General features: G+C 40.6%; 1 protein-coding gene across 1 annotated transcript in view; it reads right to left on the reverse strand.

Moving 5' to 3' along the window:
- Nucleotides 1–14,756, reverse strand: part of MMP16 (matrix metallopeptidase 16) — a 203,704-nt gene that overhangs the window by 10,102 nt on the left and 178,846 nt on the right. Inside the window, exon 7 of the mRNA XM_044294185.1 lies at nt 6,699–6,837. Coding sequence (XP_044150120.1) covers nt 6,699–6,837 — 139 coding nt within the window. The remainder of the gene's footprint in view (nt 1–6,698; nt 6,838–14,756) is intronic.

The following is a 14,756-nucleotide window of genomic DNA, read 5'->3' on the forward strand; positions in this document are numbered from 1 at the left end:
TCCAAACAGAAAGCAAGCAATTAGTGAACTTTGCAACTTTTCACTCCCCACCCTGGATGGAGTTTTTCTTTAGGTGTAGGCTCGAAAGTCAGTTAGACTGGGTCCTTTATAAGTGCTACTCTGTAATAAAACATACAGATACACACAAAAATAGATTAAAGCAACCCATATTCCTCTCAATCCACTTTTGAAAGTTTTTGCAGACGGTTATTTTCTCATGAGAGATGCAGTAGTTACACAAAGTCATCCATTATACACAAATAGTGATCCTCATCTTCAATCTGAATGCGTTCTAAACCTTGCCCAAAATCTGGCACAAAATGCTGTCACAAAGTAAAGTAACAGGTTGAACAAACGTGTCCATAATAAGCCATATCCAAATTCATTATCTAGAATGAGCCACTGTGATAAATTTGCTACGTGTCTAAAATCTGCGGCAGAGATCTCCGACAGGCTTTTCTGTTAAAGAACAGCATGTCGGAGTTCTCCAGATTCTGCATTGCCGGATACTATCGCCTTCCCACTGGAACCTATTGACTATAGTGTGTCCGGCAGAATTCCAGATGTTCCAAATATTCTGAGAATCGGCTGGACTAAAACTACTGAACACAGCAGTTTTTGTCTGGCCATTTCCCGGTATTGTCTGGCGAACCGACCGGCCGGACCACCCAGACGCAGGTGTGTAAGTAGCCTAAGCTGTGCAGTTGGTGTTAGGTTGTCCTCTGACACCGGATATATTCACACTTAATTGGTCGATGTTGTGTTAATAAACTGTCTTAATGCTCTCAGAAAGAGAAACAATATAAAATATTGTAATGTGATACCTTTTAATGGTTAAAATAAATGATGTTATAAGGCAGGATTGAGACTCTCAGGTCCCTTCTGCCTGAAGAAAGGACCCTAGAGTCTCAAAAGATTGCCTTATAACATTATTTATTTTAGTTAGCCATTAAAATTATTTCATATTGTTTCTCCTTATGAGAGCATGAAGATATCTTACTACTGGCTAACAGGGTACCAAACCTTTTTCTTTTAAACTGTCGATAGACATATCAAAGGGGTTGTGAACACAAAAACGTCCCTATAAAATTAAGTTTGTGCAGGGTATTAGAATGGGGTTAAAATTATCAGGTGATGTTTTTCATGTAACAGCATTTTCCAGTCTGATGCTGGTCTATTCTAAATACTGCATAATGCAGCTTCCTGTCTCCTCCACCAAGCAGGAAGTGACATCACAATGTAAAGCACCAATCACCAGCTGAACATCATTCATTCAATCGACAGCCTATAAATGCAGCCTTGTTAGGGTGGAACTAGTGGTGGATTGTGGAGCATGTGCCCAGATGCTAGGTGCTAGGGGGAGGCGCCATTAGGTCACTCTGCTATGGCCAGGATACACAAATGGGAAGGAAAAACGAAAAGGAAAGCCTAGCTAGATGTGTGATAAAACTCCGTAGCTCCGTATTACTTGACACTACACACTTGTGTGGAGATAGAAACACTTCACTGCTCAGGGGGGTAACTTGACCTTGCCTAAGGAAAAAAAGATCATTTAAGTGCAAAAGGAAAAGGTTTCCATCTTGCTGACAACCTCCGTATCCAAATACTGTATTTCATCTATTGCTATTTACAACACTTCAGCTTGGCACCATCCGTAACACACAATGTTTTTACCTGTCACCGATTATTGCAGTGTAATGAGTCCTAGCAAACACAATATGCCAAATGTCAGGCTGCCGCATGGCACCATCTATAAATGTGAAACATAGCTACATTCATCTCACTTTTTTATTTCCTTAAAAATAGAAAATAATTTTTTTACATAGCCTTGAACTGGTAATGCATATGCATTTTCTGCTGGAAATGACAAACTCTCTGATGATATGTTATACAATTTTACAATACTTTACCGAGAGAGTGAAGGGGAAAAATGGAATTCAGGCAATTGCCCTGATAGCTGAGTTGTTTTAAATTGCAGCTTTCATAGTGCTTTTCCTTTTTGCTACCAAGCTTAAAGAACAGACTTACACACCGCAGCCTTGAAATTTTCCAATTTAACTCAATTCAGTTAGCAATACCGATATGACTAGCAGTTCAATTTTCTCCTTAAATTAGAGGTCTATCGTATGACGGGTGATGTTTTTGTGATACACATTTGCTGCTGGCATTGACTAGATGTCGGAACGGAGTTATAAGCCAATGGTTTCGGAGGCAGGGATGTCGCTTGAATGTGCTGTGCCGGCCAGTGAAACACGCAAGCAGGAAAAACATATATACTCTTGTAATTTTCCTAACTAGTAATAAGCAGTAAGCCAAGAGAGCCAGATCTATAAAGCGTGATTACAATGAAGAGGAATGAATCACAAAATCGTTGTGTGTTGGTCTAAATATAAATAATGATTCTGGCCAATAAAGAGACCTAATTAATGAGCCGTTATTAGCTGGAATCTTTACTGCTGTTGTCCTTGACGGGGTACAACTGATCGAATTGTATAGCTCAGTGGTCGTAATCCATGTCCTATTTTGAGACATGCGTGTACACATGTAACGAACATTAACTTGACACTTAACATGTTTAATACATTTAAAGGGGTTTTCCAGGAGTAAGATATTGATTCCGACCTCCGCCGATCAGCTGTTTGAAGAGGTCACTGCCCTCCAATGAGCACTGTGGCCTCCTCCCTGGTTATCAATCTTAGTGGCTGTTCTTGGTATTGCAGTGTAGGCCCATCCATTTGAAAGGGAAAATCAAGGAACGTAACATCACTGGACTAGGAAGAAGTCACAATGCTCACCTAAGAGCATGGCCTCTTCAAACAGCAGATTGGGAGCCAAAGATCTGCAATCAAGTGGCGGGGGAACTATGGATTTCTAAGCAGGTGTTGATGGCTGTGGGAAGTAGATTTGGGGGGAAAAAAACCTGGACAACTCCTTTAAATTAGATCAGTCACCATTATATGGTGTCATATTTACAGGGATCGTTCACCGAGACCTTTTCTGCAGATCCCCCAGCTTGGCCAGACCCACGGTAAGAATCATACCTACCTGATCCCTGCTGTTGCATTCCAGCTCCATTGCTCTAGCTCTGCTGGTTCAAGGTCTCCCTACAGCGGCTGCTGCAGCCAATGACTGGCCACAGCGGTTGAAAGGGTTTTCCGAGATTTAAATACTGATGACCGATCAGATATAGGTCACCAGTATCTGATCGGTGGGGGTCTGACACCCGGGACCCCCGTTAATCAGCTGTTCGAGAAGGCATCGGCACACGCAGCAGTGATGACACATTCATCAGTGATGTGGCCTAGGAGCAGCTCAACCCCATAGAAATGAATAGTGCCTTCTGAAACAGCTGATCAGCGGGGGTCCTGAGTGTCGGACCCCCACTAATCAGATACTGATGACCTATTCAGAGGATAGGTTGTCAGTATTTAAATCTCGGAAAACCCTTTTAAGTGACTCCGTGACATGAGGCATGGGTGACACATCACAGTTGCAGCCAGTTATTGGCTACAGCAACCACATGACCCACCTCAAACCAGATGTTTACACCGGGAGACTCAGGACCAGCAGAGCCAGAGGGGGAGCGCTAGATCCCAAATTCAGCAGCAGGGATCAGGTAAGTATGATGCCCACCGTGGGTCTGGCCACACTGGGGGATTCTGCAGAAATGGTGAACAATCCCTTTAAGTGCAGCGAATGATAATGATAGGTCCATTGGAATAGAATAGTAGCTAAAACCAAATAAAGTGGATTAATAGCTCTCTCTGCCTCGTACAGCATCATTCCACCCATCTTACCAATGACTGAAAGCTGTTGTGTAATTATTATGGAGGTGTCTCATGAACACTGAAGACAGAGTCCACGGTATTCTTCTTTAGCTTCTATTTACCAAATGGCAGACCTGCCGGTATAATATCCTGCCATTAAATAGGACAGATCCAATGTTTGATGACAGATCCAATTTAAAAAGGTTTGTCCCATGAATAATATTTTACATTTTTCAAAGCAGCACCTGTATCCGAATACTTTTATAATTGCATGTAATTAAAAATTTATTATCGCTAATGAGTTATTCAATAAAATCTATTGGTATAGCGCCACCTGCTGTTTGTCCATATCTTTAATTTTCTATCCACCTCACACGCTCAGTTCCATCCTTCAACTCCCACCAGTCATATCATCTGTTAGTAGCGGTGACAGTTATAGGAAGAGAGCTTCAGCAGAAAGGACATGTTCCCTTAGAAAGGACACACCAGCCCGAAATAAATCTAGTAGAACAATTGGAGCAGTGAATGGGGAGATTTCTGGAACCATGTGAGGAACAGGGCTGGTTCTAGCTTTGTAAGAAAGAGATTGTCGTATGCTAAATGATGTCAGATTTTTATATTTTACATAAGTCATGGGACAATCCCTTTAACAAGTATGTCAGCTTGAGGACATGATCACGACAAGGTTTTGGTTTCTGGATGCTCGCAATTACTGACAAAATTATCAAATACATGAAACTAGACCCTTCCTTTAAACCTTTAACCCCTTTCAGACCTCTGCCATACGTGTACGGCGGAAGTGGGGTCTTTAAAGATGATGCTGTTTTAAACCTAGCGTGACATCAAAAAAGTAAAAAAAAATAATAATAAAAGTTAAAAATAAACATCACAGGTATCGCCGCTTCCCAAAATGTCCAAACATCTAAAATTTAAATGTATTCATCCTGTATGGTAAATGCTGAATAAGAAAAAGAAATTCTAAATGTCCGATTTGCCATTTTTTCGTCACTTTATCTTCCAAATAAATTGAATAAAAGGTCATATACACTCCAAAATGGTGTCGGCAAAGAATGTGCCCTCACACAGCTCCATAGACATACATATAAAAAAATTATAGGGAAGAATTTGGCAATAAAAATAAAAAATAAATAAAAAAATTCAGTATAAAAGCACAAAAAAACTATATATATGTGGTATCATTGTAACTATACTGACCCAGAGAATAAAGGTAAGAGGTCAGTTTTAACTCATAGGGAACACCGTAAAAACAAAACCCATAAAACTGTGGCGGAATTGCATCGCCCCCAGCTTTCCCCTACATTGTATGCAAAATTAAATGGTGTAAAAAAAATGGAAGCGCAAAAAAATGGAAACTCCTCCAGGGCTGAAAGGGTTAAAGAGCTTTGCCTAGTAAGCATCCCTTATTGTGTTAATGTAATAAAAGTATGCTTTGTTCAGCTGTAGAACAATAAAATGGCGCACCATAGGGTAAAAACGTTTTAGATGGGTAATAAGTAGTATCTCCAAAAAATTGAGGCTCACCTGGTAGAGTTGTGCTAAATTAGGCACAACTCTAATGTAGACGGCGGAGGGTATGCAGCCCGAGATGAGTGCTTCTGTTCAGGGATGCCTGGAATCCCTCAGAAAGCCAGTAGTTCAAGAGAGAAAATCAATATCCCACGGTGCAAGAATAGAATGAGGGTTGGAATAGAATGAGGGTTCTTTTTTATTAAGCAAGCGGTACAACGCGTTTCGGGGATATACCCCTTCTTCAGGTACAAATGACTTGCCAAAAAGAACCCTCATTCTATTCCAACCACTGGGTGGTTCTTGCGCCGTGGGATATTCATTTTCTCTATTGAATTATTGTGTTAATGGACGCAAGTACACAACTGTGATTCTACAATGTGCTGGGCTTATGCATGCCTTCCTGGAGCCTGCTACTGCAAATATTGTCTACACTTGCCAAGTACAGCAATATGTGATTTGGGAAGCTGAGACATACAGGAAAACGTTATTTTTATTTCACAAGTGAGTGGGTTTAATACAGAGAGCAATCTGCTCGGCTGCAGCTGAGGTGACAAACTTCACTTTTCCTATTTTGAATCCAAAGTCCAATTCTGATTTAAAATAATATTAGGATACATTATTCAACACAAGTTAAAGTGAAACTGTCATTTTTATTTTATTTGCTAGTTTATTAGAGCTAGGCATGTATACCTGAGTTAGTCTGTCAATGATTGCCAAAAGATCTGTAATTACATTATAATAACAGCTCATTAGTGTCGCCTGTCCCTTTCCACTGGTCCCTTAAAAGACCATTGCTAGGGCTTGTCTGTCTTCCCTTTAGTATAAACAGAAGACAGAAAAGCATTGCATGCCTGCATTAGGCTTCAGAGTGAGGAGGCGTGTCTCTCAGCAATCCAATCTGATTGGCTGGCAGGAAGCTGCTGGCTAAAGCAAGTGTGTATGGGAAGTGAGGGAAGGCAGTTTTGGGGTACACAAAATTTCACTGGTTAACTCTTAATGACTCTCTGTGGGCATGAGAAAAAAACATTGTAAATTTTGTGACATTCATTTTGCTGCATAATTACCTTGATAAAGTTACTTTCCAAATATATATAGGTTTTTCTTTTAGGTTTATTACTTTTATAAAAACCCTTTTATTAAGTCTATCAAAAATGATTGACTATTCAACTATGGGCTAAATGTGACATTACTTATAATTAAAGATTACTCAAACTAAGAACAAAACTGATAATTTCATATTGAAATAAAGCTAACAATTACAGGATGCCGGCCCACTCCTGTTATCTGTTATATAAAGCCCGGTTCCCATTGACTACCTTCAGCTCATCATCATCGATGTCTTACGTAGGAACCAGTTTCATTTAAACTTTGGGATCATATTACCATTTTGTTGCCTCTTACCTTTAAAGAAAACAAAGTTTCCTTCACTATTTTCATAGACCGCGTCAATACTTGGTGGCAGTCCCCTCCAGAAGACACTTATCTGCATAGGATATCCATCCATTACTTTATTTTTTCTAACTCTCCAGAACCATTGATCCTGTAAAATTAGATGCACACATTTAGAAATATATTAAGTCAGAAAGTCACACCGATGCTTTACAAAAAATGTCAGTGTATAGACAGTGAAGTCCATGGTGAAAACAACTGATGTGTATGGTGAAGATACCAATAACCCTGATGTACTGCCAGGCACACAACCCTCTTTCTATTCTTCAATCTGCCATGTACCACCTCCTCCCCCTCCCTGCTGCTATCTAACACTACAGGTGAAACTCGAAGAATATTGTGCAAAAGTCCATTTATTTCAGTAATGCAACTTAAAAGGAATTGCATTAATGCAACTTAAAATTAGAATTTTGTGAAAAGGTTCAATGTTCTAGGCTCAAAGTGTCACACTCTAGTCAGCTAATTAATCCATACCCCCTGAGCAAAGGGGACCTGAGATTGTGACTTTGGGGTTTTCATAAGCTGTAAGCCATAATCATCCAAATTATAACAAATAAAGGCTTGAAATATCTTGCTTTGCATGTAATGAGTCTATCTCATATGTTAGTTTCACCTTTTAAATTGCATTATTAAAATAAATGAACTTTGCACGATATTCAAATTTTTCGAGTTTCACCTGTAAGGGCTCATGAACACGACTGTGTGCCGACTGGGCCCGTATTGTGGCTTGCAGCAGCTCCGCAATATACAGGCCCCGGCCGTTTGCTCCAAATCACAGATGCGGACCCATTCATTTGAATGGTTCCGCAATCCGGAAGAAGCGGTGCGGAACGGAGGCACGGAACCCCAAGGCAGCACTACAGACTGCTTCTGTGGGGTTTCTCTCCGTGCCTTCGCACTGCTAAAAAATAGAACATGTTCTATTTTTTGCGGTGCGGACGGATCACGGACCCATTCAAGTTGAATGGGTCTTGATCCGTCTGCGGAATCTGCACGGATGTGGCCGTGCATTGGGATTGCATGAGCCTGAAGGGAAGAGAAATAGGAAAACAGAGAGGGACAGAAACAGGAGCAGAATGCTGACAGATTTAGCAGCATCAGCAGCTAGGTGAAGGAATTACACACACTCTGCAGAGTCAAAATGGTAGGACATTTTTAATGAAAACTATTTAGAAAGTTGCTTAATTTTGCATTTAGGAAGGAAATAAACAATTTAAAAAAAAAATCTATGCAACAGTGTCTATAGCCTTTGAGAGCTCATGTACAGTATTTAATACAATTGTATGACAGAATTTAAATTGCTATGATTTACTCATTCTGGAGAGGCTTCCAGACGAGCATGATTGGATCCTAGTCAATATTACTGTATTTCACAATTTACTGATGGTATGCCTGTGGGGACATCCCACTGACATTTGGTTAAAAATGCAGAGTATGTAGCTAGTAATATTTCATCGAAGTCAAATGCTATTGTAGACATGCAGTATCAGCACGGTATACTAATTTCACAGCATCCTGATCATAGTCTGTAGCCTGGAGGAAAAGAGCAGAAGGCCCCTTTTCCTGTTTAATAAACTACAAGAATGGAAAGGTCATGGATTTAACAATTAAAGGAAGTGTTATGTGGAAGGGAGAGACAAACATACCTAATGACATCCTTGGTTTGTATACAGGGTATATATGGAACAGGCTGCACTAGATGAACATAGAGCCGAATAGTAAATACAATGTACGTTGTATAATCATAGGGTCTAATACTAACAAGGGAAAAAAGGGCAACTGTAAAGAGGACAACGTGAAGACGATCTCTGCAACCTGTCCAATTATCTCTGCCCATTGATACATGAAATGACTATGAATGCAACAAAAGAAAGTAAAGCTAGGGTTAGGCTGGAAACAGGCGTTAGATAGTGTCCAGAAAGTCTGACCACCAAAACGTCTTTCTTTTGAAAGAACTTTCTATGGAAAATCATGTACAATGAAAGCTCTTTAAGATGATCACCCAGCATTGCATTATAAAGTCATCTACCAGAGGTGTAGTCCTCTCAAACAAGATGCCAGTATGCACAGCATGAAGTGTGAAGGAACTCAAATCTGTCACGTCAAGTCCAGTCTTGATCATACAGAAGGCTTCTCAATGCTAGAAAACCTTAATCATCCATCAACAATAACTAGAAAGCTACATAGTTAGGGTGCGTTCACCTGACTGCAGTCCACAAAATACGGACGACGTCTGTTTTGCATCCATTTTTTTGTGGATCCATCGGCTTCAATGGATCTGTGAACCGCATTTTGTGGTCAAGTATAGGGCGCGCTTTGTCTTTTGTGAAACGAACATACGGATGCGGAAAGCACACCGACGTCTTATGTCCACATCTGTATGTCCGTTCTGCAAAAGATAGAACATGGGTCCACACAAAAAAACAAACGGATGCAACACAGACTTTCTATTTTGGGGACCCGTGTTTTGCAGACCACAAAAAACATACAGTCATGTGAATAAACCATAAATCAGTAGAAAAACAGACCTAAGTTCAATGCTTTTTTTTTACTTGCCAATCCCAGTTAAAAAGGATGCAGAGTAAGAGCTCTGGTTCACTCCCTGTTAATAATCAGCGCCTGCGTCTGCCCCATAACAGTCCATGGCCTCCGCCCTGCTGGATCCAATCAGTAAATAATGTTTCTTTTATTATTTTACTGCATGCCCGCCATTGCCCTGTTTTATATTGAGACCAGACAACCTCTTTAAATCTATCATTAAAGGGGTTGTCCCACAAATAATATTCTACAGTTTTCAAATGAGCACCTGGATCTAAATACTTTTGTCATTGTATGTAATTGAAAGAATGGCATAGCCACTGAGTTATTCAATAAAATATATCTGTATAGCGCCACCTGCTGATTGTTTTTTCTTATTTCTTTGTCCTTCTCACTGAGATGGCCGCACATGCTCAGTTTCATCCTTCAACTGCCTACTGAGTTGTGATAGGGAGAGCATGGACACACCCCCTTAGCTGCAGCAGAAAGGACACTCCCCTTGAGCTGCCAGCTTGATATAAATCTAGCAGAGCAATGATTGGGGAGATCTCATGGTTTTCCAAATCTGAATTTCTCTGCTTTTAAAACAGAAAGTGATACCTCATAAAATACTACTTTATGTCTACTTACATGTCTACTTTTTGCTGGCATCATTTTGTAAATGTAATTTAATTTCTTTTAAGTCGTTAGAAGGCTTAGAAATTTTTAGGAAAATTTCTAAAACCCACTTTTGAAAGACCAGTTCAGGTCTGAAGTCAATTTATGTTATGTTAGGTGACAAAAAATAGTTTTTTGTTTTTTTTTATTACGGTGTTTACATGAGGGGTTAGGACATGTGATATTTTTATAGAGCTGGTTGTTACGGACGCGGCAATACCTAATATGTATACTTTTTTTATTTTATTTAACTTTAACACAATAATAGCATTTTTGAAACAAAAAAATGTGTTTTATTGTCTCCATGTTTATTTATTTTTTTGCGATTTTCTTATGTAGGGGCTCATTTTTTGCAGAATGAGGTGACTGTTTTATTGGTCCAATTTTGTGGGACATACGCCTTTTTGATCACTTGGTGTTGCACTTTTTGTGATGTAAGGTGACAAAAATGGCTTTTTTTGACACAGTTTCTTTTTATGGTGTTTATCGGACGGGGTGAATCATGTGATATATTTATATAGCTGGCCGTTACGAACGCGGCAATACCAAATATGTATATTTTATTTTATTTTTTCTATTTTTGCTTACATGTAAAACATTATTATTTTTTTTTTTTTATAAAACAATTTATTTTATTTATTTTTTATTTTACACTAAGGTCATACAAGACTTCTAGGGGACATTTAACTTCACTTTTTTTTTTCACTATTGATTTCTCTTGTAACTGGGGCTGACATTGTAGCCCCAGTTACATGGAAAATACGCCCCCCAGAGAGGCTGTACAGCAGTATAAAAACCATGAATAATTAATTAACCAATAAATAATCATTAAATATTCATTAAGTCCACAATTGTTCCCCCAGCAAAGCTGGGTGACTAACCCCCCTCTAACTCAGCACCACGACTTCTTTAAGGGAGGGCGGGTGGGACGACGTCTTCTTCTTCCAGGCTCCGCGACGGACAAGCTCAAGACCTGCCGAAACCATCTATAAATACTTTTCCCGCCTTTGGAACTCCATTCTCCAATCAAATGGTGGCAGAAATCAGGTGCCTCAGCAACAGGTAAGTAATCAGGAACCAATCAGAATCATTTAATTAATCACCTCAGAATACTGTCACATAGCAGCTAAAAAAAGAACACAAATCAAGGGAAAAAGGGGGGAATAAAAGCACTACCACTCCCATTATGCTCAATGACACCATGGTGGGGCCTCTGGCATACGCCTCCGTGCCCACTATCATTATCGCCGTTACAATAACAGGCGCTAGAATTGGCCGGCGCACAGAGCAAACATCACACCCTGTTCCATGGATGGCGCAGACGGCATTTATTGGCCAGAGTGATTGCTCTGCGCGCCAAACAATTCTAGCGCATATTGTAGGGACAAATAGCTGACATAAATATCCATGTGGTCTGAGGTGCGCCGTGTTTTTATTGGCTGCCGGCATGCTGATGTGGTCGGTCCGGGCAGCCGGCACAATTGTGGGCGGTACCTGCGGCGTGTGTGGCGGCTTTGATGTTACCATGCTGTTGCTGTGGGCCTGAGGTGCGCCGTATTTTTATTGGCCGGCGGCGCACTGATGTGGGATGGCTGTGTGGTACGCTGCGATTCTATTGGACGGCGCGCCGCGCATGCGCATTTAACATCGGCACGGACACATCACAGGCACAGAGGGATTTTATTATAGAGGATGGGCAGTCGTCGGGAAGTGGTTAAAGAGGTTGTCCTCTCCTCACGGGAAGTGTCTGTTCTGCTGAAGCTAAGGGGGCGTGATCTCTCTACTACAACTCAGGAGGCAACAGAAGGATGAAACTGAGCATGTGCGGCCACCTCAGTGAGCTGGACAAAGAAATAAGAAAATAAACAAAAAGCTGGTAGCGCTATACTGATAGATTTCATTGAATAACTCAGCAGCTATAATACATTTTTAATTACATGCAATTCCAAAAGGTGCTGGTTTGAAAGCTGTATAATATTTGTCATGGGTCAATCCCTTTAAATTCCATGAATGCTGTAGTACTGCCTTTTTTGGATATAAGGGTACTTTACTGCATAAACTAATCTTCCAGAGTTCTCTGACCAGAATGGAAGACTATAAATACTATGGGCAGTAAATATACAAATGTGTCAGAGCAATTGCAGTGACATTTGAATGTAGAACAAGCTATTTATGGGTGGTATAAAATGTTATAGCGTCCCGCTACGTAATTCCATCGTGATAGATTTTTCCCATTTAGCAATCAGACATCAACTGAATAAGCAGCCTTCACAGTGATTTCCTCTGGTCTTGGCTACTGAAAAAAGCATCATATTTTATGGTTAATTTTAAAATAGTCAGTCAACCAAGCACCATGGATGTAGTGAGGAGCAAAGTGTTAATCAAGGAAACAATATGGATTATATTTTACTTAACTTTTTTTTTGCTTTTTTTGTTTCATGGGTTATTTGAATCAATTTTGATCAATTTCTTATATAGCACATTGTATTAGGCTGCAACATAAAAATACTGTACTTTTATGTCTCCAATGTAAAACTAGTAGTAACTTAGTAAACTAGAATTTCAGTGTTGATTTTATTCTATTACTGCCGCTGACATTTAGGCAAAAGTGACAACTGTATGTGCCTTTTGCATCAGGGTCTTGGCACCTGACAGTTCATGCTGAGAGAATGGCATTTCGCTGTCAGCCGCTAAACAAACTGTGACTCCCCACAACCTGGTGGAATTGCTCTTTAAAATGACATAGATGCTGCCAGAGAAATGTCCTCTGAGTGCTCCTCATATGCCACAGGGCTTAGATCACGGACATATTGTAGGAAGGGTAGATGGGGCACTTGCACAGGGATGTCCGCTACTCTACTAAATTTCTTTTAACGACTGCTTGCAACATAACCTGCTTATCTACACGGGGAACAAAGGTTAAGGCATGCTAAATTACAAAAGTAGTTCCAAGCGAAATCTCCCTGCTATGGCGGCAATGTGAGGACACTAGGCCCCAGGTGTCCAGCTTGGGGTCTCCAGTCTACTTACTGCCATCACACTAAATCTCCTGGGCATGGCTGCGGAGTCACCATACTCAACCCGTCCCTCCGATTCAGAGGTTTCCAGGGGCTAATGCACTGACCAAGGGAGTGGCTGCTCTTTGGCCCAAAGGCACTAACACTTCTCCAGCTGCCTTTTTTCACAGGGCATCCAATTCTCACCTGTCATGGTGTGAGTCTCTGGACATCAGTGCTGCAGGTATCTCTGTGGCTGCTGCTCAAATCCCACGCAAGGTTAGTATGTTGCAGGCCTGGTCTGTGGCACCCCCCTAGCCAGGGGATGGGTAGCTTTTGGCACTATTGTGCCACTTCCCTTCAGCACACTGACTTGCAGAAGCCTTTATCAGATTGCTGCTGCAGCAGGCCCTCCTTTAGCACTCACCCTCAACAGGGGGTGGAGTGCACAACACGCGGCTCACAGCTGCACTCGGGGACATTGTGTCAAGTCGTATATGGGGACCTACCTATCCTGCTGTGTCACCTCACACATGAAACGAGGGGCCAGCATCTACTTTCTCTATTCTGCCTCTTTCAATGTTATGGTTAATTAGAAGAGACCGCGGACACTGGGCAGTATTCTGGTGTGAAAGGCACTGGGCAGTATTCTGGTGTGAAAGGCACTGGGCAGTATTGTGAAACCTTGGATCTTGCCACTCATGTGGATGCTACTTTGACATGTATCAACTTAACAACAAGTACAGTACACCACTACATGGCAATAGTTGTCCCTATTGATACAGGGATGGCTTGAGAAAAATGACAAATCATTTGAGGTGTAGACTTCAAGTTCCCCAGATCTAAGTCTGATTATCTGCAGGATGTGCTAGATAAAGCAAACCATGGAGGCCACGCTTTGCAAGTGACAACGACTTGGAGCTATCTATCTTTCCTTTAACTATTCCTTTAAAATACAGATGGTCCCTTAAAAGCTGCCCATAAAGCAGATAGGCTTTTAATGTGTATGCCGGGAGAGCTCATTTTAAACCACAAAGTGTGAATTTAAATATGTCTACGTTTTATTATTTATAAAATAGGACACATTCAGTATCTAGGAACATAAAAAGCCACTATGAAAATGAAATGGTATTCTAAGTAAAGCTTTACTATATTGCAAATTTAGTAGTGAAACTTTAATGCACAGAGCCAGGGCTCCACATCAATATTCCTAATTAATGTAAAATATTGCAGACATAAGTAATTGAATATTGATTTGCAAAATGCAGTGTCTCCTATCCACATCGCGAGATATTGGTGATGCCTCTGTGCAGCAATAAATTAATAGAGGGATATTACCTCAAATCCTGAACTGCTATGAAATATTAGAGGAGTTAAATGGGTTTGTAAAATGGAATACTGGTGTAGAGGCCAGATATGTACCAGGGTGAAACCTCCTTCAATAAATCCTGTTGTGACACTGCAGAGACTGTGAGGTTTGCAGGGGTATCGTGTGATATCCAGGTAGCCTTGGTGCAGTGAAATTGCTTATCTTATAGAAAAGTCTCCTCTGTTCACTGAAATAATGAACCAGGGAAGACAGAATATAAAATTCTGTCTATTTGCAGCCACCACTAGGGGGAGTTTAGGAGCAAAAACACAAATGTGTCTTCAGCAGACTCCCTCTAGTGGCAGTTGCAGGTAACTAATATGTGAGCACAGTACGTGTGATGCTAAAATGTATTAGTGTTTGGTAAGTAATATGATTAAAACAGGATAAGATAGGAATAAATGACAAACAGTTGAAACCAGAAGTTTACATACACTATATAAAAAGACA

Source organism: Bufo gargarizans, chromosome 5 (assembly GCF_014858855.1).
Source record: "Bufo gargarizans isolate SCDJY-AF-19 chromosome 5, ASM1485885v1, whole genome shotgun sequence".
In the NCBI taxonomy this organism is placed as follows: Eukaryota; Metazoa; Chordata; class Amphibia; order Anura; family Bufonidae; genus Bufo; species Bufo gargarizans.